This window comes from Nymphalis io, chromosome 2 (assembly GCF_905147045.1).
Source record: "Nymphalis io chromosome 2, ilAglIoxx1.1, whole genome shotgun sequence".
NCBI classification, from domain to species: Eukaryota; Metazoa; Arthropoda; class Insecta; order Lepidoptera; family Nymphalidae; genus Nymphalis; species Nymphalis io.
This window is the reverse complement of record NC_065889.1, coordinates 7,344,349-7,369,897: the sequence shown is the minus strand read 5'-3', so window position 1 is coordinate 7,369,897 and position 25,549 is coordinate 7,344,349. Positions and strand designations below refer to the sequence as shown.

General features: G+C 31.4%; 2 protein-coding genes across 2 annotated transcripts in view; both read left to right on the top strand.

The window, feature by feature from the left end:
- The first annotated feature begins 4,741 nt into the window (after positions 1-4,741).
- LOC126775892 (COMM domain-containing protein 2-like) lies at positions 4,742-6,726 on the top strand. Its single transcript, XM_050498057.1, has 5 exons — positions 4,742-4,978; positions 5,228-5,305; positions 5,378-5,460; positions 5,552-5,725; positions 6,214-6,726. The coding sequence occupies exons 1-5, from the start codon at positions 4,912-4,914 to the stop codon at positions 6,526-6,528; spliced, it is 717 nt and encodes a 238-aa protein (XP_050354014.1). The 5' UTR covers positions 4,742-4,911; the 3' UTR covers positions 6,529-6,726.
- A 2,070-nt stretch (positions 6,727-8,796) lies between these two features.
- LOC126779847 (ATP-binding cassette sub-family C member 4-like) overlaps positions 8,797-25,549 on the top strand; it is a 36,954-nt gene continuing 20,201 nt past the window's right edge. Inside the window, exons 1-8 of the mRNA XM_050503970.1 lie at positions 8,797-9,364; positions 17,516-17,761; positions 18,103-18,310; positions 18,556-18,781; positions 19,174-19,330; positions 20,112-20,361; positions 20,518-20,769; positions 21,811-21,978. Of these exons, the coding sequence (XP_050359927.1) occupies positions 9,291-9,364; positions 17,516-17,761; positions 18,103-18,310; positions 18,556-18,781; positions 19,174-19,330; positions 20,112-20,361; positions 20,518-20,769; positions 21,811-21,978 (1,581 nt within the window). The 5' untranslated portion in view covers positions 8,797-9,290. The remainder of the gene's footprint in view (positions 9,365-17,515; positions 17,762-18,102; positions 18,311-18,555; positions 18,782-19,173; positions 19,331-20,111; positions 20,362-20,517; positions 20,770-21,810; positions 21,979-25,549) is intronic.

Below are 25,549 nucleotides of genomic sequence, written 5' to 3'. Positions count from 1 at the left end.
TCGTCTGCGTATAACAGAATACATGAGTTTTTAATTATGCCATTGACGTCATTAATATATAAATTGAAAAGCAGGGGGCCAAGGTGAGATCCCTGAGGTACACCTGAAGAGACAGGAAAGAAGGATGAGCAATAACCTTTGATTGTCACAGCCTGGCTACGGTTTCGAAGGTATGAACTTATCCACCGAAGCAAATCGCCGTGTATACCGACTTCTTTCAATTTTTTAAGTAATATGCTATGTGAAATTTTATCAAAAGCCTTGGAGAAGTCGGTATAAACTACATCTACCTGGTTGCCCTTATCCATAGATGAAGAAACACGGTGCACTAACTCACAGAGGTTGGACTCTGTCGATCTACAGTTAACAAATCCATGTTGTTGTTCAAGAATAACTGGACGTAATAAAGGAAAGATAGAATCATAGATAATTTTCTCAAAAGTTTTCGCTATGACGCATAATTTAGAAATAGGTCTATAATTCTTTATGTCGTGCTTATTACCTGATTTGAATATTGGTACTATATATGATCGCTTCCATACAGAAGGCATATTACCAGTAGTCAACGATTTATTGAATAACAAATAGATCGGATATGATAGAGTAGCGCGACATGATTTTAAAAATAAAGGAGGAATGCCATCAGGCCCGTATCCCTTTCTGATATCAAGACCTTTAAGATAGCATTCGACCATCTCTTGTGTAATAGTTATAGAGCAAATACTTAAATGCGTCTTGGATGATACATTATCTAAATCATGATCAGAAATGCCAGAAACTGTCGCTTCATAGACCGAATTAAAGTATTGGCTGAAAAGTTGACAAACATCATTGCCACCAGTAGCAACTGAATCATTATAAAACATAGTTTCAGGGAAGCAATTAGAAGCATGTTTCGATTTAACAAAAGTCCAGAAAAATTTACTGTTCTTTTTAATTTGAATTTCGGAATAATTAATGTAACTGTCGTAGCAATAAATCTGAACCCTTTTTTGTCTTTCCCGCAATAAACAAAAAGTATCATAGTCCATATTTCTGTTGTACATTTTCCATTTTTTGTGATATTTAAGTTTTTCAGCAATAATCTTTACTAAGGATTTTGAGTACCAGAATGGATAATGACGGTTGCATACAACAGTTTTTGTTGGCACCATTTCACGTATAACATTGTTAACCGTTTCATAAAATAAATCTACTGCTTTTGTAATATCTGATTCACTAAGGAGATCAAACCAATCAATGTCACCCAGAGCTCTATTAACTGCTGTATAATCGGCTATATGAAACATGCGTATGGTGCGAGAAGCCTTAGAAATTGCACGCGGTACGGTTATCTTAGGTAAAATGAGTAATGTAGGATGATGTGAGTCTTCGGGTACAAGTGGGTCGCTGTGTCTTACTATTGAACATTCACAATTACTTATAACTAAGTCGAGAAATCTATTATTAATATTAGGTACTGTATTGTATTGCTTTAAGTTATTAAAATTCAGAAAATGGTATATAGAGTCAATAAGAATGTCATTGTCAGAAATATTCTGAAGATCCATACTATTCTGGCAGTAACTCCATTTAGCATTTGAAATGTTAAAATCTCCCAATATTAAAAAAATGTCGTCAGGATTATAAATGAGTTCTGACGATACTAATTCAAAAAACTCGCATAATGTTTCATAGTGGTATTTACCATGAGGGAAATAACAACAGTATATATGCACTAATCTAGATGTTGGTAGCAAGTTAATTGATAAGCTAACTTTGATCACTTCAGACGCAGAATTTGTCAAATTTATTTTAGATGAGGAGTGAATATTGAGATGAAATCTTATAGCTATCAGAACTCCGCCACCTAAGCTATTTCCTCGTAAAGTGTAATCACGATCGCTTCTGTATACAGAATACCGTGTGTCGAAGAATTCCGAATCAAATAGAGACTCATTCAGCCAGGTTTCGCTAAGACATATAATATCACAGTCAACATGAATAAGGTTCCTATAAAAAATATTAGTTTTAGATCTGAGTCCACGAACGTTTTGATAAATAATACTAAGATCCCTAGCCATTATAAGCGGAAAAGGCAATTGTGCACAATAAAATATCATTTAAAATATTTGCTAATTGTTCAGCAAATGTACTAGTAACACCTGATAAGTGATTACCGCTCTCTTGCAAATAATATAATTGAATAATGTAGCTGCGAAGTGCCCAATACGCTCTTAGCAATATAAGCATTAAGTATATTATTCTAGAAGCAAGTACAGCGAAATACACTTGGAATAAACATAACAAATAAGGATAATGATACATAAATAAAATGCAGTATAAGAATATTGAATAGCCATACAGAGCCTGCCTTATAACATACAAAATAACAACAAGAGAATACAACAAAATATAGGAAATACTTTTTTTGCAATATACGATAGTACTTAAACAATTTTTTTTACATCACAAGAATTAACTATATGTAAAACCGGACTGGTATCATTTCGGCGTACCATTATGCAACAATTTTTAACCCATACGTATCTATAGGATTTTTCTTTACAAGTCTTCTTTACCAATTGTAGCAGTAACTTATTTGTACTTGTAAGATGATCATTGAAATAAATATTCTTGTTATTTGATAAGAAGCCGATGTCATGGCATTTCAATTTAAGTTTTCTCAATCTCAGTTTTCTCCTTGATAAAAAGCCACTTGCTCACTTAAAAAATAAAATGTTATGATAGAATTAACATTATTATTTTTATTCACATAGTTTTTCTCTGGGGAGTATGTAATAGAAGAGGTGAGCGACAAAATCAAAGTCAAGGGCCTCGCGTACCCTGTTTTGAATGTTCCGTATTGAGGACGGCGATTACAGTGGTTTCAGTGGATAAGAATCCCGCATATCCCGGTTGCCTTTCAAGTTCCAAATAATTATTGAAAATTACCCGTGTGAAAAAAAAAGTCACTGTATTTCCAGAGGCAACCAGGATGTAGTTTACTGGTGGTAAGGCTTTGTGCAAGCTCGTCTGGGTAGGTACCACCCACTCATCAGATATTCTACCGCAAAACAGCAATACTTGATATTGTTGTGTTCCGGTTTGAAGGGTGAGTGAGCCAGTGTAATTACAGGCACAAGGGACATAAAATCTTAGTTCCCAAGGTTGGTGGCGCATTGGCTATAAGCGATGGTTGACATTTCTTACAATACCAATGTCTAAGGGCGTTTGGTGACCACTTACCATCAGGTGGCCCATATACTCGTCCACCTTCCTATTCTATATAAAAAAAAAAGTTAGAGTAACGTATGGACAGTGTGCTTGACAATTGAGCAATTCTCAAATAAGACGTTTTCGGTTACCACAGGTCAAGCGTCGTTTCTCCAGAAACGATTAGACCTCTTTAGTGGGTATGCTAAACATGGTCGAATTACATCTGTTTTTTGTTTGAGACTGTCGTCAGTAAGTAGATCACCCTTGACAGCTGCAGCGTAGTGCTGTGTTCAGCGTGGAATTTAAATTGGCTTGGACTTGCAATATGAGCGCTTCAAACATCATGTAAGGTCATCATGTCATAGAGAAAAGGGTGTTTGATCGATAGCTTCTGAAAGTTCTGCCTAGACTTGAATATCATTGTTATAAAATTTCCATATGTGAAGGACGTATCAGATGCACAAAAAACCATTTAACAGATTTAGACGATACACTTGTCAAAGTAAAATACTTAACGCTTGTCGAACTAGCGCTACTTTTGGATTCGAATGAAATTGACATTAGAGGTATTTGGTGAATATTTATGTGTGGAAACGAATCATCGTCCTTCGTTATTAGTCGAGCTTAGTTAGTAGCTTGATGTCGCATAAGTGGCTGGTCCTTCGTGGTAATTTTTTATTTAATTAATCTACCAGGGTATATATGTAGCCAGGCTTTAACTTATCGACAGTAATCTCTCTATGTTGTGCCCCGCGATTTCAATGACGTCAGCTTTTTGACTTTAAGGATTATAAAACAAAAAAAAGCAAATCAGCACATGCCTTAAACTATTCTGTATTCTATATTCTGCATACATTTGTAAGGCTAAGGACTATATAACTCCAGCTAACCAGTATCTAAATTGTATACAATTTGAGGTACGCTTTCTATACACAAAGAAACTTCTCCTTAACTCTACACTAATGTTGCATGTCGATAGTCCACTGTAGATAGACAATCGATTGTTTATCGATAGTTAAAGTGTAAACAATTGTATCGGTAGTGTATCAATATTATATTCACGTGTGAATACTATCGGTGCTATCGATGGTATCGATAACTCACTATGAGCAATACTATTGATAACAGCAAATACTATCGATAGTAATTGGTACGATAGTAACAATATATCGATAGTATTGCAAAATTCATTAGTTTTAACCAAAACCTATCGATACTATCTATAGCATCGATAGTTTTGGACTATCGATAGTCAATGATTTTATTGAAATTGATAGTATTAAAATTTTATTAAATCATTACTATTGAATGAATTTATATCGATAGTATTGCTGTTATCAATAGTATTGTACATGGAGAGCTATAATTACTATCGATAGTATCGTCGGTATTGACACAAGACGATTCTTTATTATCGATATCCTGAATAGTTTTCGAGGACAACTATCGATAGTTTGTTAGTGCTGCCATACTGCTCTACACTCCATGGTAATAACCAAAAATGACATGTCAGTTCAAATTGACAGAAGACGTCAAACTTTGTTTGACAGATATGGCCACAAAAACTTGTTTAAGCCCTTAATTTTTAAAATAATAAAGAGATTATAGCCACTTATGATATCCTTTAAATGTATTAGATTTTTTTATTGAGCTCAACTAGCGTAGATACACGCCAGAAAAAGAAGAATAAAAAACAGCTTCACACATTCCACAATGATAATTTTTTTGAGTGAATTACAAAAAGAACATTTAAATTTACTTCATCAACATTCTACTCAAGGTGGAGTACTTGATAACATTATTATAGAAATCATTCTTTCTATTTCTTGTTCTTTTATAACAAGGGACATAACATCTTAGTTACTAAGGTTGGTGGCGCATTGGCGATGTATGCGATGGTTAAAATTTCTTACAATCCCAATGTCTATGGGCATTGGTGACCACTTAAAATCAGGAGGCCCATATGCTCGTCCGCCTGCATTTTCTATAAAAAAATGTAAATAAGTTATTAATATATTTTGCATTACAGTTTTAGTTGATTTTTGCAAACTCACTATTGACTATCTTAATAATGGCGTGAACGAAAAAAAATGTACTGTTGCTGCAGGTAACACATAAATATATGGTTATAATTGTATATTTTTTGTGGTTAGAAACTGACTATGATATTGTTTTACAGAAAAACTGGATGTTCCCGTGGTTGTTGTTAAAAATCTTATTTATGCTTTGGCTTATTTAATAGTGGAAGGATGTAAACATAACGTAGGTAACAAACATACGAAATTAAAAAATATATAAATATATATAAAGTTTTATATTATATCTTTAACTCAAATGATTTAAAAATTTTCAGCTGTCAGAACCAAACTTTAGGTCTTCTCTGGCTATAGCAGGATTTTCCCAAGATCAACAGCATATTTTAGTTAAATTATATAATGCCAAGAGAAAGGAATTATCTGAAGCATTAAACTTGCTTCAACAAAAAGATGCAAGTTATCAAGATCTTACTTGGAGATTTGAAGTGCAGGTAGATATTTAACATAAAAAAGTATATATTAGTGTTTAAATATTATCTTTTATGATTCAACATTATTCAAATTATATTTTTTAAATTGTATTTTTAATAACTGAATTGAATTTCTGAGCATACCCTTAGTAATAATAATATCCTGGGACATTTTTCACACGGCCATCTGATCCCAAATTAAGCTTATACAAAGCTTGTGCTATGGAAACCAGATAACTGATATACTACATATACTAACTTTTCTTTTGTAAATACATACTTATATAGATAATTACACCCAGACTCAGGACAAACAGACATGTTCATGGACACAAATGTCTGTCCTGGGTGGGAATCGAACCCACAACCTTCGGTGTGAAAGGCAAATATGTACCAACTACGCCAACCAGCTCGTCAAAGTTGCTCGTCGCCTTGCTATTCTAAGCATATATTGCATATATTTTTTTCAAATTCTAATAAACTTGATTGAATTATGTTTATCACTACAGGTGGCATCAAAGAATTCTTTAGAAGAAATAAAGCCTATGGTTGCCATGGATTTTGTGTTATCAAGGCCTAAAAACTTTGGTCAAACTGAAGAGGATTTCAGACATACAACTTTAGGACAAAAAAATTACTTATCCCCAATGAAAATTATATCTTCAGTTCAAGACGCTAAAACAGCTAGTCAGTGTCAGCATGTTATAAAACATGTTCTTCTTCAATGTGATTTACCAAACTTAGTTCACCTCACAAATAGGTTAGAGGAGGCAGTAAAAGAATCTAAAAGTCAACACATTCGTAAAGTGCAAAGAGCTTTATAATTAAGTTAAATTTAAAGGGCAAGATCATTTGAAATATTTTGCATTGTTGCTTTAAGGTAAAGAATCAGTGAGTCGGTATCTATAAGCAGTGTAATCTATATATTAATTTGTAATATTACAAAAGAATTGACTAATGGTAGAGATGAAGAAAAGAAAAAATATAATTATGACCTAAAAAATAACTGATTATATAGTAAATCTATATGGATAGATAAATATATAGGTGTTATATTATATAACAATAAATGAGTAAAAATAATAACATTTTTTTATTTAGAACCATCATACCAGATCAGAAATAAAATATGCATGATAATACAGAAGTAGTGTAAAACTGATGCAGTTACTAACGCCCGCCAACAAAGCGACATTTCTCTGTTATTGTATAATATTTAAGTTGCACAAAATAAAATAAAGAAAAATACGCGATAGAATTAAAATTAACAAATTACAAAATTAAAACATTTTGGACAAATTCAACAAATAATAAGATTTAAAATTTAGACACAAAACATTGTATGAATATAATTATTATATTACTATTTGCCTATGTACTTAATTTAATAAGTTACATAATAAATAAAATAATATTGTAAAAAAAAATAACTAACTATATCGGAAAATATTAACAATAGAGAAAAAAGATTAAAATAAAAAAGATGGGAAGTTTTATCCTCTACAATGAAGGTTTCTACTGTTTTTAACGTCAAACTCAACATTTCCGAGATGTTTGCAAAAATATGTTTTTCAACATGGCGGCTAACGCTCGCGGTTTGGGTTGACAAAAACACGATTTTATACTTTTAGGGGACTGTGGACACCTTTATAACATAATCCAATCGAAAAATCGAGTAGCGGAATTCTATGTAGAGTGGACGCATTTTTGGTGCTAAAATTCCTGGCGTAGTTGTAGTATAATATGTTGTTAACTATTCTACTACATAATACAGTAGTATAATAAGATTTAAAATTGTAAATACTGTAGTAGAATAGTTTGTGTATTTGGACAATATACCATAATAATTTGTTTTGATTGAATGACAACTGTAAAGTCTTAAACTTTTCTATCCAGTCTTGAAGTTATTTCATTTTAGCTAGAACGACCAGTCCTAATGAAAATTGGTATTGGGTATTTAATTCCAAACCCAACTTAGAACCCGAATGGTACAATAATTGGTCCAGGCGTAACACTTTTTTGCAGTGCAATATATTATTTTTTGTTGTAGTTAATATTTAAATGTATTTTGTTGTCATTTTTCACTTTGGAAATCGACCAAATTTTTGGCATTTGAATAATTAATTTAGAAAAAAATTATGGAAGGTATAACGTATGATAAACGATTTTTAAGATTAGTAATTCACTTAAGTGTCAAAGTGAGTTTATTTACTTGTTTGTTTCGATTTGATTTCGTTATGAAATTATTACAAACACGTTTTCAGGGGTACAATACAAAAAAGAACATAGAATATCAAACACCTGCCCCTTCTCCTAACTATGATTGAACTATAATGGATGGATGGAAACTACTAACCGTTTAAGAAAAGATTTACACAGTGTATCTCATAAGGAACTGGATGATGATGATTAATTTATATTAAGCTTATTTGTTTATTATTAATAAACGTGCAGTGTGTACCTGATTAAAAAAAGTCTAAGCTTAATAAATACACATAAATAAATTTGTTTCAAATTCAAATTAAAGAATATTGCTTATGAATCTGATCCTCTATTAGCTAGAGATTAAGCAGCGAAGATTTTAAAAAGCTTTTATAGAGTAAAGAGCAATCTAATCAGTTATTTTATGTAATGAAATTCAACCTTGATTTGAAAGGCGACGGTCGGTCATTACCCCCAATAAATTTTATTTTGTAAAATAATAGGTACTCGCCTAATAAAAGATAAAATGTTAGTATCTAAGACATTGTTTGTATTAAATAAAAAATAGACATGAAATTAATAATTACTCTCAATTTTTGAAATCTTCGGCAGTAGGCAGTAATCTGTTAATTATATGTACCTTGTATATAACTGAATAAAAATATTAATGAATTTAGTTTGTTTTGCAAAACCACTTTATTATTTCATATATGGTACGGAGCATAAATTTAAGTCGCAGTCTCAAACATTACAATTAATTTAAAAAGGCTAGCATCTATAATTATTTATAGCGACAATGATTCAGCAACAATCGGGATCATGTGGAAGTGTAGAGCGAGAGATGTGAATTGTGAGCGGCTGAGACACACCGCACCCGACCGAACTGCGGTCCGTCAGTTTGTCAGTGCCGGAGCGCCAGAGCGGCGCCGTGCACTCATATCGGTACACCCGGACCGGCCCGCTACTTACCGTTCTATCTGTGATACAAACTCCATACCTGACTTTAAAAAATTGTCGTACTTATTATTATATAAACATATTTTAAATAATGAATGGAACTTCGATTTCATTAAAATAGTGAAGTAAGACGTGTTCTGGGCGACGTTACAGTGTGGTCAGTTTTCGTGGAATCGTATAAAAGCTATTAAATTTCCATCTCATTTTGTAATACTAATCCGCATACAAGTGATTTATTTACAAAATAAAAAAATACCTACATTTACAAAAATCTCGGATATTAATAAAAATAATGTGTATAGTTTGTGAATTTGTTGTATACAACATTCAATGTACTTAGTACGTGGTACTTATTTTGCTTAAGGTCAACTGGTGAAATTAAAAAACCCTAAAAATAGAAACTGTGTTTTAAAAAAATACATACAAAATGGATTCAAAAGTAGTGCTGAAAGAGAAAAATCCTCATGATAACGCCAATATTTTATCAAAAATATTTTTGTGGTGAGTTAACTCGGTTTGTTTCGCTTGACGCTTGCTTTATGTAATATTACATATTTTATACAAATATATGTTATTTTGTAATATACTGTGTTTCGTACATAGATAATTAATATTAGTAGCAACCATGACAACGAACGCAATTACATTTTTATGACATAATTATTTGAAATATAAGTTTTCTTGAACTTTCCGCTTTTTATTTTGCTTTTTCGTACATGCACAATGGACATGCCTGTTTCCTATTGTAACATTTAAGAAGAGAATACAATATATCATTATCGGTAATTTAGAACTTACGTTTGGATGATGGAATATTACGCATTCAATTAAAATTTTAAATTGGCTATGACAATTGTATTGTAATACTTTATATATGCTCCCGTTTACAACCTTTCATACATTCAAATTTAAAAAAAAACTACTTGACTTACTCAAGCAGACTGATTAAGACAGCATTTTTGAATCGTTATTTTACAATATTCATTTTTAAAAACGTAAAGCTTTCGAATTGACTCAATTCAAAATATTTATATTCTATCGTAAGTAATTATGAGGAATTAGAAATACGCTTTGTACTTACTTAAGAATTACTAATGATTATTATAGCTATTTAATAATCTTTAAAATAAAGCTTAAAGTCCTATCATAAATTACGGGAATCTTTTGTTACGTCACTCATTGATGCTTTTCAAATTCCATACATTTGGTGTAATCAATTTTTAGGAAGTATATTTGCAGTATACTGTAGTCGTTATTATTTTAGCTTGAAATGAATGTGGTATCTTGAGCAAACAATAATATTTGACGATTGTTCCCTAGCAACATAATTCGTTTATGAAAAAAAGGAAAGGGTGCAAGGGATGATTGCATCCCCATAGTAACTGATAACATCTTGTTCTACTTACATCAATCCTTAAATTATAATTTTTAACCACGAAATAAGAAGGTCGTACATATCGAGGTTTTATAGGTATCTCTATTTACAGCAATAACTAAATCGCAAAGTACGCTCAACGTATTTCAGAGATATACAGCAAAAAATGTATAAATTAATCAAATTTATTTGTATTCGTTATTAAAAATAAAGGAATCAATACTAGGCGATAAATATGAATAGGCTTAGCTCTTTCTACGGGTGAATTTATTATTTATATGTCTAAAAAGTAAATTGGTTCAATTAAAAAAAATAATATCATTTAAAAATGAGATTGTTTAGATATGGCAGATATTCTGAACATTTAATAAATTTATAAATTGCGTGCAGCGTGCGGTAAAGGAAAACATCGTGAGGAAACCTGCTGTGTCTAATTTCACTAAAATTCTCCCACACGTGTCTTCTACCAACCCGCATTAGAGCAGCGTGGTGGAAAAAGCCCCAAAAACGCTCCTCTTACAAAAAAAGCAGGACCTAAGGCTTAGCCCAGCAGTGGGACATTTACAGGCTGTTATTGTATATATAATATTTTCAGTATCATAATCATCAACAAATGGAGGGTTTTGCAGATAGTCTTTTATTATTATTAATTTAAATTTAATTACAATATATCGAATTAACTTTCATTTCGGATTCCCTTTTTCTGTGTATCCGGTTTGGGTGAAAAATACTTGTCATATCCATGTCATCTTTCCAATCATTTGGCCATTTACTACCACTAACAATATTTTTCCGTTATATTTGATATTTTATTTTTTTAAGATAAACTTTAATTTTAAGGCAGACTAAAGTGTTAAGTTGAATCTTTGTCTTTCAACGTATAGCAATACCTTGCTATTATCTGTGTCTAGCTTATAAATTTTGTATTTAAATAAATTGAAAAAAAAATACAAAGTACAAAAAAAAAGTAAAATACTTAAAAAAACCATAAGTAAAATATTATCAAATAAGCTATTTATTTGATAGTTTTTTACATACTAAATCGCACAAATGTCTTTTCGTGTTAGTTGGATGTCTATGGAAACCAAACATATTCATTGCAAGGTGCACAAGATGTTGTCCGATTATAGCAAATGAACTTCGAATGTTCCAATATCGTAAATAATTAAATTATAAAAGTAATTATAATTATTATTGTGAAAAATCGTTCAATTCTTAATCAAATTCATGCAACAATATTTATTATTGATGATACATGAAATTTCGATGTTTTGAAATTATAATTATAGCGAAGTTTCATTATCTTTAAGATAAATAGTGAAAATAAAGTGTATCTGTCTGTTTTTGTTTGTTAGTTTTTTTGCTTCATTTTTCTAAACTATATAATGTTTTATATCTAGTTTCATTTACATAGATTCAGCCGAAATATTAATACTAAATACATTCATGTGAATATAAATAAAAGTACAATAATGTTATTAAAAGTACAACATTAATGAACAATTTAATAAAATAAAAGCTTTTCTACTTTTTTTACTTTGTAATAGACTTGTGCTTAAGAGAGGTACCGCAAATTCATACACAAGTGTATTATGGGTTAAAAAGGCGTACAGAGAAGTCCGAGACCAATCTTTAATAGGTGAGTCATAATGACCAGATTTACGTTTTAAAAATTAACACAGTAATAATCTATATCAAATTAAATAGCACATATTTTAAGTGTTTTATTTAAATAATGAGTAACGTTTAATGTTTGTTTTAATTTTAACAAATAGTTTTTAATATATAAAAAAAATATTTGATGCGCATGAGAAAAAAAAAATGTTTCTTATGGTCAGTTGATATGCACAATTGCACAGTTCAAGAGGATAGACCCTAATGTTAACTGTACAAAGCGTACAGGTACGGACGTGTACAAACGTGCGCTCTTTGCGTGCTTATGAAATTAAATTATATTTTGCACTAACATTATAATTATATTGAACGTTAGTAGAAAAACACTATATTCATATTATAAAGCTAGATAGTTTGTATGGTTGAACGCACTCACAATCGCACATGCACAAATCTTAGAAACTAACCAGTCCAATTTGAATACTTAATTGTTTTTGCGTTAAATTGGTTGTTTCTGTAGAATATAGGTTCACTTCACAATGGTATTTAAGGCCTTAATAGTAACCAATAAATCTTAATGGTGGCCTAGAGAAGCAAAAAGGCCAGTGGGCAGACCACCCGCCCGATGGTCAGACGATTTTAGTAAAATGGCGGGTGCTCAATGGATGCGACTAGCACAGGACCGGGAGAATTGGCGCGCCTGTGAGGAGGCCTATGTCCAGCAGTGGATAAATGTGGGCTGAATGTGAATAAATCTTAAACAACATGATACTGTATAAAACAGATATGTATGCTCTGAGTTTAATATTGGTAAAATCGCGAGGAACAGCTAGCTGTAGATTAGATTATGTAATATAATTTGGGACGAATGCGTTTAGAATATTTGTTTATTTACTTTGTGAAAACAAGTTGTAATTCAATTAAATTTAAGTGTGTTGTTTATCTGTGGCTATAGCTTTTGGTGTAATATTGTTGTGTAATAATTCTGCATGATATTATAAATTATTATAAAGTAACAATGACTGGTATGATCAATCAACTAGCGGAATGTTTACGGAGATAAAAGCATTGTCATCACCAGTCACCACTTAAGTGGGTCAAAGTGGTTAACACGACGATGTGTTCGATCTATTTTATAAAGTCTTATAAGTATATTTTAATGTATATATAACTATAATTCATAAAACAATATAAATATTAAATATATTGTAATAAAAAAACATATATCAGGTACATAAAAATAACCTTTTGACTTGCTCAAAAGAAAAATATATACATAAGAACGTCGCAGTAAAAGTATATAAGTGGCGCCCATCCAGACGGCATTTCTACCGACAAAAACAAACTTACAGTTTGTAGGTGTACTCTATGGTCTACAACACCAATTGCAGGAGCTTCTATAAATGTTTCTGCAATAGGAGTTTGTGAATACTTCCGTCCGTAATTAGTCCGTATTCTTAAATTGCCTGATATGTTACATTAAAATCTATCATATGAAACGTAACGAGCTGTCGTATACATCATTTATATTTAAATGTTATTTGTGATAACTATAAAGATATAAACTATTTGTTATCTTATTTGTTCTATTTTATAATCCCGATCAATCTTTAAACAACTTTCTCGTTGGAAATGATATTGACATTCCAAATGACAGTAAAAATATCATACATTATCAGTGACAGATTTACGGATTTTTCGAGTACAGGCTATACGTATTTTTGTCGCGTTTCCTTCTATAATTATAGTCAGAAACTGAGTGGACCACTTTATATTTGTAATTCAACAATTTATTTGAAACATTATTTGTACAAAAGTTTATTTATTATCTCAAATGTAGAGTAAAAGGGAAAGAGAAAATTTCATCGGTAGAGTTTTGTACACTTCTTTTTTTAAGATATTAGAAATCCGTCTTGCAGATTTTTTTTTAGCATGTTTGTAAAAAATTTTGGTATCATGCCTCAGGTGGAAGCAAAGCTGCTAATAAATCCGCCCCTTTCGTTTAAGTTTAGCTTAAAGCCAAAAAGAAAAGCCATATCATATATATAACTTTACAATTTATAATATCCATCCACGGTTATATAAAGCAGTCAGTATTCCAATCGAAGAAGTGAAGATAAACAAACCTTGTATTTACATATTACACGCAATTTCGTAAAAGCTTTACTATGTTATGCTCTACAAACAGGTATTAACATAACTATTATATTCCCTTTATTTTACTTAAAAAGTTCCGATAAAAACTTCCAGAATCCAAAATGTTTGCCATAGATTATTATTAGAGATCTCGACCAATAATATATCGTCAATTTAATGTAAAATTTTTGTTTTATCTTTACTCCTCCTGTGTTTGGAATACTCGAATATTAATAATAATAATCTTTATTCACATAAAAAGTAACAAGTTATAATGAAGTTCCTGATTTCTGAGCCAGGCTCAAAGACCTGTATTACAGAAATGAGTTTCCTCTCTCATATTTTATTGACTTATCCTTCTATGTAAATAAAAAATAAATGATAAATAAATATTTCTTACTGTATACTAGAATGGAGTGTCAGAAGATATATAATTTGTGATTATAATTCATCTCGTGCTTGACGGTGAAGGAAAACACCGTGAGGAAACCTGCATGTGTCTAATTTCATTGAAATTATGCCACATGTGTATTCTACCAACCCGCATTGGAGCAGCGTAGTGGAATAAGCTCCAAACCTTCTCCTCAAAAGGGAGAGGAGGTTACTGTACTGTACTGTACTGTAGAAAATCTGTATGGGCTAGAGGTCATGACTTATGCTATAGATATACAAATCTAAATTGCAAAGCCTGAGCGGCAATTTCAATTTATAGAAAACCATTAAAGTTCATATCTATTTATATTTGTATATATATAGATACAATTCAAAATTAAAAATAATTACTGTACAAATCATGGCAAGAAGACTAGTGGCCTTTGTCCATTGTATCGCAATTCCGATCCTCTGGGCGAAAAATGAACCAGCCCAACCAGTAGAGGCAATAATATGAGGTGTTATACTTTAAAAAAAAGTTTTTGCACCGTTACTCAAAGGTCCAAGTGTTTCAACTGAAAAAATAAAAAAATTACATTAGGTACCTCACTTAATTTCTCAACACACTTTTAATACAATTGGGTGAAGAAATTATGTTTTGGTATTTGTTATTATTAATGTTGGCACCAAATTCACACGTGCTATGGAAACTGGTAAAACGGTGCAAATGCGAATGTCGATAATATTCGCGGGTGTTCACGCATTTCCTGCATGTTCGCGCCTTGTTTTCTGTTTCGAGTCAGTATTTGTAGCCGCGTCAGAGGTTACCAACACGAATATGAATATAACGTAAACCCAAACACACCATGAGAGTACCGTACTGCTTATTTTTTAAAATTCTATGTAATTGTAATTAGGTACCCGTACTTGGTATCCATACACAGCTAATAATAATAGAATAAGCTAATAATTCAGAGCTCATGCTAATTTATAATAGGAACCGTTCCAAAGGTTTCATATAGTATCTGTCATACAGCTGCAAACAAGCAGACTTATCTGCTAAGACGTTATTAGAATCGGCATTTTTAGTATTTGTTGATAACGTTACGTTTTTTCAACCCGTTTGCTCCTCTAATTTCAGTAGAACCTGTACTTTAATAAATGTAGTACGCAGCTTTCACCAGCCTTTCGATCAAGTATTAAATCGTATGGTTGGGCTATGGTTGGCTTTCGGTTTTGTATTCGTTGAAGAACTTACATAGATAGTTTTACTGTGTATATAAATAAATACAGATATAGTCGATTATATATAGTCTACTGGTCTAAATCCTTATTAAGACGTCAAAATACTTCTTTTTTATTCGTTCTTCATCATTGTATAAATGCGGGATGTGTTTGCTAACCTACAATTATTAATATATATATTTATTGTGTTGTACATATACAAAATGCTTCGGTTCGCTTTCTAATAATTTTGCTAGGTTTTATCACCTCAAAAGCTTTTAGGACGCGGAATATCGGCAAACTTAACGATAAACTTGGTCCATTCCAAGATTATTAAGATCAATAAAGTTCTGATCCGATCAGATTCAGCTTGTTTAGTTTTTAAATATGGCTGACTATCGTTTAAAAATGGACTTAATTAATCATACTTGTCTAAGTAAACTGTAAAGCTGCACGCTTGGAATATCCTAAAGAGCACGCATCAGATTTTCGTCAGATCGTCAGATTCTTATGTGTTTGGGTTTATTGTTTTTCAATATTATTATTTTTCAATTATTCGACTCTATACCTTATTTATTTTTTGTATACACGCGTTATTATGAATTAATGAACGCTATGGGCCTTCCAAATTTCCTATTTTAAAGACTATTTGGAAAGTACTAATTAGTATTTTTAGTTAAAAATAAGCAACCATAAACTAGGTTGATAAATCAAGACAAAAGTTGTTCATATGAATATTTGTCATAAATAAGAAACACACGGTAGAGTTATGTATGTGCCGAACAATGCATGCATTTTAATGTTGTAGCAGTAAAATGAAGCGGGATCGGCCATCGCTAACAATATAAATTTTATCATAAACACTTAGCGCCTTCGCGGTCGCGGTCGATTTGTATATCCGTCCTTGTCACATCAAATAGCCAGTGTCCAAGACTTTATTCTTATATCCTTAAATATTCATGGTTGCTAATTAGTTAAATTAGAAAGTAATTCGTATGAGTTTAAAGATTCTTTAAGCATATTTAAAATTTTGTTTCCTTTTACGGTTGCCGATTACTTGATATTATCTAAATAACTTATTTGTTGCTATACTTTCCCATAATCATGGTGTTATCTTGATGTACACGGATGATGGAGGCCCCAGGATAGTCTAATTAATGTATCTACTCACTCATCAGATATGCTACCGCCTAACAGAAATGCTTAATAGTGTTGTGTTCCGGTATGATAGGTGAGTGAGCCTGTGTACTTACAGGCACAAGGCGATATAAGGAATGAATAATATTTTTTACGGCGCCAATGTTTATGGTGGTGGTTACCACTTACCATCAGGTGGCCCATTTTTACGTCCGCTTACCTCTTTTATGAAATTTAAAATTACGTCAAGTCGTTATAGGAAGGATGCCTCTTCACGCCTCGTTTGAAGGAACCCGGGTTGTAAGAGAGGTTGTAAGAGGAGGGGAACACGGGAATATATATATTCCCGTGTTCCCCTCCTCTTACAACCCCTTTACAATATATATATATATATATATATATATATATATATATATATATATATATACTTATATGTAGTTTTATACATACTACCTATATTACAATGAAAATTTACAGAAGGAGTAAAGCAAAACTAACTAGATTTACATATGCCATGCGATTAGCTAATAGCTCTGCTGTATTATGCTAACTACTCATATACACTATAATTTTACTTCCAAAATTCCGATAGCAGCTACGCCCACATTCGAAACGCCGGCGCCGTTTTCAAACGAATCCTTAATGAAAACCATATAATTCTTTTAGATCTCGACCAATGATGTCATGTCAATTCAAGGACAAAGTTGTTTATTTAAACTCCTCCTCCTTATCTAAACTGCACCTGCTATTGGAATTCGGCTATAGATCTTATTTTTAATGTATTCTTATCACAGGTGGAGCTTTCGACTTTTCAAAAGGGGTTACAAATGTGGATTGACATTAGATGATCTATGGCAAGCTCGTAGAGGGGATTACTCCGGCCGGTTAGGCGATCGGCTCGAGGAAGCATGGAACAAAGAAATGGAAAAACATCACACGAAAAAAAGCAAACCTTCTCTTACCAGAGCAATTATAAGTTGCTTCTGGGCGGAATACATGATGTGTGGATTATTCGTAGGTCTGCTTTTTATCATTTTATGGTGAGTTCTTCTACGTCTATATTACTGTTCAGCTTAAAAATCTCTTTGTATAAATTTGCAAACAAATCATAACAACTTAGAAAATAATATTTTATGCTTTCCATGCCGTTTGTTTGTTTACAATCCTCGCTAGGATTGTTAGTTTTGTAATCGTAGTTCGCACTTAAACTGCTGCACTAAATGGCTATTTATGTTAATGACTCAATATTATTATTGATTATTCGTTTTTTAAAAAGGTTAACTACAACTCTGTAAAGGTTATTATAAAGCTGAAAATGATTAAACACTTTTTAATCATTAAATGTTTTATAATTTTATACAAATCGAAACTTTCTTTTCAGGCCGATGGTACCTTATTGTCTAGCTTTATTTATAGAATACTTTTCTGGAGATAAAACACCAGAGGCATATAGGAATGCACATATTTATAATTTCGCAATGAATTTTTTGACGATAATTACCGCTTTGATGCTGAACCACCTAACTTTAGCTCAAGGCTGTATCGGGATGCGAGTGAGAATAGCTGCTTGTTCAATGTTATATAGAAAGGTTAGTATATCACATCTTTACAAATAACTTAATTATTTTTGTTATAAATTATTCCAAATTATTTCGCTTTGCCTGTACATTAATAATAACAAGTTTTTATATTTCCTAATGCTAATGAATGCAAATATTACTAACCATTTAAATATTGCATTTTTAAAAGGTCTTGATATTATTTTTAAATCTGCTGCAAAACTCTGAATGGTACAACAGTTTGTATTAAATATGTGTTTTTTTACCGCTTTTAGATATTGAAGCTAAACCGGATCGGCTTAAGCAAAACGGAGCCGGGACAAGTAATAAATTTAATGTCGAACGATGTTAACCGTTTCGATATAGCCGCTTTATTTTTGAACTACCTTTGGGTTATGCCAATAGTAGTACCAGTTGTTTCTTACCTGGTCTGGCAGCATATCGGCTTTGCTACATTGGCTGCGCTGGCGGTCATATTCCTGCAAACTGTAGTTGTTCAAGGTATTTCATAAGGTCAAATTGATTTAATTCACACAACATAACACAGCCTACGCATGATACCATTACCACCACAGATAAAGACAAAATTATTAAGAAAAAACCGTTAAAAATTACTTTTGCAGTTCAAGTAAAGCGTGCGATATATAACAAGATATATTTATATTTTATATGTACGACAATTACTATAACTTGTTTAATAAATTCAATTTCACTGCCACATTCATTGCTGTAATTGGGCCTTATATTTTTGATATAATGGCTCTATTCAATAACTCCTTTGTTTAATATTAGTCCTGAACATCTTATAAATTATTCAATAATCATACTTATGGAAATTACATTATATAAATAGCTTTATCCGATAATAAGATCTTATGGTGTTTGTTCTGTAGCATATTTATCTAGTCGCCAAGGTGTTTTAAGAGGGAAGATAGCGAAACGTACGGACGAAAGGGTTAAAGTCATGAGTGAACTTGTAAATGGGGTGCAAGTGATAAAAATGTACGCATGGGAAAAACCATTCGAGAAACTTGTAGATAAATTGCGCAAGTAAGTAAAAATTCTGATACTTTTATTAAATAAATTACGTTAAATATAAATTACTAAGTATTATCAGTAACAACATCATTTTGTATAATTATACGGTGTTTAAAACGTTGGGTATACATTTTGCGTTATTACGTGTTGTTTGAATATTTGCATTTGTTTAATTATAACTTCCTCGTTTTTAAAATCGTTTGTTGATATCTACCTTTGCAGTACCTTATTCTTTTATGTTTTACAGCCGATTTTTTTTTCGAGCTGTAGTATCAATAAAAAAAACTAAAAAATATTCGAAACGAAATAATAAAATAAACGAAATAATAATAATAGTCCTCCAGATCGATTTCTGCCTAGACGGCAAGACAGATTTCAAGAGAGATTGGCCAACCGCACAGGACATATTATAGTGCACAAGAGTGTGCGTAAACACAGGTGCACTCTATTCCCTAACTCTCATAGTCCCATCGGACGGCAATCCGACACGACCACGTTCAGGCGCAAGACAACGTTTAACGTGCTTTCCGAGGTGCGGGGGTGTACACACTTACAACTTCCAGACTCCGGACTACTATTGAAAATTTTAGACAGAAAAACTCAATAATTTTTTTATTGGCCCCTTCCTAGGATTTGAACCCAGGACCTCCGGATCTGCTGCCTTACACCTAGCTACTAGACCAACGCGGCAGTCAATTATAGACGAACATCGACCTCTAATTATTTCAAATTCAAGTAAATATATTGAAAATAATATAAACGAGAAGTGCTTAAAACGATTTTTATATTTCAGATACGAAGTAAAATTCATATTAAGGACGTCTTATATCAAGGGCTTTTCGACAGCCCTCAGCGTGTTCACGGAGCGGTTCATTCTGTTCGCAGCAGTTGTTGCCTTTGTGGTTGCAGGGGGTGAAATACGTGCTGGCATCACGTTTTCCCTAGTTCAATACTATAATTTGTTACAACTGGCTTGTAACATATTTTTCCCTATGGCACTGGCATTCCTAGCTGAATCTAAAGTGTCCATAAGACGACTTGAGGTATATTAATACGACTTTAATTTTTCTCCATCGCTTAAGTTTATTAAGTTAGCCTTAACAGCTTTATAATTAACAGTTAATTAGAACGTGATCTATAAATGTAATACTAATCATGATGTTGTAGTATAGTAAATAATTAAATAATAAACATTTTAGGAATTTTTAACTCTTGAAGAATTGGAAACGGATGAACCCAAAACGAACGGAATAGTTGCTAATATTCTAGGCAATGGAATAGATAAAGAAAAAGAGAACGCGAATAATAAATTGAAACCTACGGGCTTAGTTATATCGAATGTGAACGCGAGCTGGCAACTCAACCCCATCGTACACACGCTGAGGAATATTTCGCTAACAGCACAGCCCGGCGAGTTCGTTGGTGTCGCCGGTTTAGTTGGATCAGGCAAAGTAAGAATATATTCATCTATTAAATTCCCATAGATATCATCTTTATTATTTTTATCTTAATATGAAAAATGTACTTTTTAATTTGATTAGTTACATATATAAACATATTTAAGATATCCTATTTAAATGATTGCAACATAGTTATGTTATGTAAATAACAATAAATAAACGTAAATTTTAAACGTTATTTACCGACTACGATTACGATAAGAATTCTCTACACACCTTCTTTTTTATGCCCCATTCCTAAAATATTTTGTTGCGACATCTAAATCTAGACCTAGAATATTTGAAGTTAGACATAGAAAGTATTTATTATAGTATTTATTATAATTACGGTTATAAGTGGGATTCAGTTTGTGACGTAAATCCTCCAACATCTGCTATTTTAACGTACATAATGCTAATTATAAAATAGCTAAATTATTAGGCAGCAGTGGTTGTCTAAAAAAATATGTTTCTTTGGTTTTGGTAGCTCACAAATAACCATATTATCTTAAAAAGAGACAGTTATTTTGAAATCAGAGACAGATAATTAATACAGTTTATATTTTATTTATTTGTATTTTTATATATTTATTTTTGTTTTATTATATTTATATTTGCATTTATATTGACTAACCTGACGTCACCCTGAGGTTTAATTTGGGGAAAAAGTTTGAATGGAAAAAGTTTGAATTGAAAATCTTGTGTCAAGTCAACACAAGAGAATTTCATGTTCTTATGTATGATAGTTCCTAAAATATTGCTGTTTCAGTCGTCACGGTGACAACGCCTCGGCAATTAAATTTTGATCAAAATTAATTCACTTTTATCAACTGTATGCTAATTAATGTAAAATTACCGTTCATATAGCTTTTTTTGATAATAAAACTAATTTGGTTTGTTGGAACAGGATTTTATAATGAGCTTAATTAAATTATTACTAAGCGTACATTAAAAAATAAAAATTATTATTTTATAACTCACCTTAACATTGTAAGAAGTGAAAATGTTCTTAAAACCATAATTAAATAATTATATTTTTGTCTATTTATCCAGTCGTCCCTTCTACAAGTGATCTTGGGAGAGCTGCAGCCGGCACATGGCACCGTATCTCTCGGCGGAGCGCGGCTGGCGTACGCGAGCCAAGAACCGTGGCTCTTCGTGTCTACCATTAGACAAAACATACTGTTCGGATTGCCGTACGACCGGATGAGATATAAGAAGGTAAGGTATAACGACTAGTTACTCCGTCTTATTTAACATTGTTATTGTAATGATTTGTTTCGTATTTTAAACTTAACCTTGCCCTACCTCCTAATAAGCGGGTGAAGACGCGTGTGGAAACTAGTCTGTTGTAATTTTAATAGCAGATGTTTTGCGAGCCGTGCAAACTTCCCGGCGATAATATATATAGTATAAGCGCGAATTAATACATAATAATTCAGTGAAGCTTGCCCGGACATGAAACTGTGACCTTAGTTTAGGTTACGTATTTTTGATAAGAATATTTGATTATTGAATATTTGATTGACATTATACATGTACTTTTATAAGTAAACGAATATTAAATGAAATATTCGTCGTACTTGACTACACATTTTTACTTTTTAATTTGCTGTTAGAAGACATGTTATTGATGCTTAGAACGATTACTATTGTGATTTGAGGTTATTAAATTGTGAAAATAATTACAAGTATAAATTCACAAACGATACTGTTATATTATTTTAAATATATACTTATCGCTCAAATGGAAAATTGATATAAAGTACTAACTAAGGTTATTTCCATAAACCTACGTAACAATTTATACCATACAATACTAAAATACTGTTATGTCACTAATATTATACTGGAGTTACATCTATAATATTAAAGTCTTTGACCTTACAATAGTCAAAAGTGACGTCACATCCGATACCATATAAAATACGCCATGGGACCTTAAATTTTCACGTATACAGTACTGTTAAAACTTAAATGAAAATGTAAGTACAATATTTTAATATAAGGTAATGAGTTTCTAATTACGGCTTGGGAAACAAACACTAGTATGAATTCGTGAAGTATACGATTGACAATCGGTACGCGGTAGTAGGTATATACATATATGTATACGAAATACTTAATAGATAGCATGAGGATCGTTATCGTGAGTCAAGAGCCATCGGTCATCGGCAATATGGTATCACTTGCCGGATGGAAGAGCGGGTAAAGTCGAGGAAATAAATATGGATGATTTAATTCTTTAAATTTATTATTCGAAAATATTTATTGACTAATTTATTTATTTCTTAAGACACACCGATACTTAAATAAATCAAAGTTACGGTTTTAAATGCATGATGAATATTTTCTTCAGTGTAAACATATCACTTATCGTTATATACAACAATGCATATTTTAAGAAGTACTTTGATGTGCCCAGTGGTAAGAACGCGTGAATCTTAACCGATTATCGTGGGTTCAAACCCGGGCAAGCACCGCTAAATTTTCATGTACTTAATTTGTGATTATAATCCATCTCGTGCTTTACGGTGAAGGAAAACATCGTGAGGAAACCTGCATGTGCCTAATTTCTCTGAAATTCTGCCACATGTGTATTCCACCAACCCGCATTGGAGCAGCGTGGTAGAATAAGCTCCAAACCTTCTCCTCAAAAAGAGGAGAGGAGGCCTTTAGCCCAGCAGTGGGACATTCACAGGCTGTTACGGTTTGATGATTAAAGTCAAAACGATATACTGATATAACCTATACAAAAGAAACTAGGTAGAACCAAAATAAAAAAAAAGTTAATATTATGACAATAAAAAAAGTATATATAAAAATTTTATATACTTAGTTCATTTGAATAAAATTATTATATTTTTTTAATTAAACACATTCCCTCCTATTTATGTAAAGTTATTTTAAACTTTTATGATTGAATTATTATCGTAAATCTGTGGAATTATATATCTACCATAAAATATTTTCAATAAAAACTTTTAGTAGCTCTGTATACAAGTTCTGTTATAACATACTATAAGTACATCAGATGTATGACATTATGTAACACGTTGACTACGTTTGATATATCCAAATGCTTATTGACATTTTATCAAGGTCGATTGAATATGTATGTATAATATAAACTTGGCGATAGTAATATACGAGGTATTGTTGATTAAATCGATAAACGTTGGTAGTATTTTAAATAACTTACAAAATATTAAAAATATAAATTTAAAACGTATAAAGTAACAATTATAAATTTAAAAGGGCGACGTTTAAAAACTATTACCATAAAATTGACTACTGTTTTCTAATAAATAAAAAACATGAAGTCAATTATCAGTCATCGTTCTGAATAATAAACAAAGGCATCGTCTTGTAAATATTAAATACACATTGAACAAAAGACTGGCGTTAGTTGCACTTCTTATTAGCCGTGACGTGGGCTAACGTCACTTCGGTTCAAGCTTTCATCTTTAAAAATGTTTCACATCTTAATTTATGCAAAAGTTTGTTTGTTTGTTATATCGGTATTATTAAACAGCCAACATTAGATTGTATTATGGAATAAAGTATACATTTTTTATTATGTTTTTTAAATCATTACGAAGCCTAAGTTGATGACAATGAACTGAATATGGGTTTCCAAATATATTCCAAATTTTGAACATTTTACTTAATATTTCGTTTAAATTTGCGCTCGCGAACTATAAAATTACTAACAATGGAAAAAAAATATTCTCAGCAGCAAATAACAGCTGACGATAACGATATTTTTGATTTAAATTTTTAATTTATCAGCTATTTTTATTTTATTTTGTCCACATTAAAAGCTATTTACTAAAAATGACCTTTTAATAGCCTTAACATTTTAAATTATTAATTTTTAGTTCGTGGCAAATTTTTCGTTCTTTCTTTAATTCAATAAATATATTTAATTTTCATAATATTTGTTTTTTTACTCTGCAATATTAAATAATATTTAAATAATAGGAAATTTTAACTTGCGGGCTAATTTAATTATATTTTATAGTTCAAGCTTTTATACCGTAAAATTAGTTACAATGATTTGCTACGAACTTCCACTTAAAAATCTTAACAATAGAAATACAGTGTGTCTACAGCGCGTAACGAAAACATTACGTGGTCATTAGTGACAAAAGACTGAAATAGAAACAGAATAACAATCAGTTAGGACGTCTGATATGATTTACGACTTGAAATTACATCACAAAACCCGATATATTTGTCGGTATAACAAGAAACATAACGGTTCTGATATGTAGGATATAATCTGACAAATGCTCTTTCTTCAAACGGTTCATCAGTGTTATTGTGTAAGAACTTAATTCATTACTCATTCGTAAAATGTTGACAATCGAATTATGGTGATAAGAAGTAAAAAATACACAAGGCCATTTGCTAGCTAGTTTATTCAAGACAATTCGTGATGCTATGGATAAGACAGAGAGTCTTATCCATAGCAACATGAATGACATACATCACACCTCCACTCTTAATCTAAGAACCTAAACTTTTTATAAAAAATACAAAAAATAACAAAAATATTTAACATACATATTTGGAAAATAAACGTTATTTAATTATATAATGTGAAAATAATTATATACAAAATAAAATTAATCAAATTCGATTCCAAATCTTTTAAAAAACTTTCAGAGATCTAGGGAATTATTTTCTACCCGGAATAAATTTTAACAAATTTCAAAACAATATGGGCAAAGTAAATTATCCTAAAAGTATAATTTAAGAAAAGTCAGAAAGATCTGATACGGAGAAG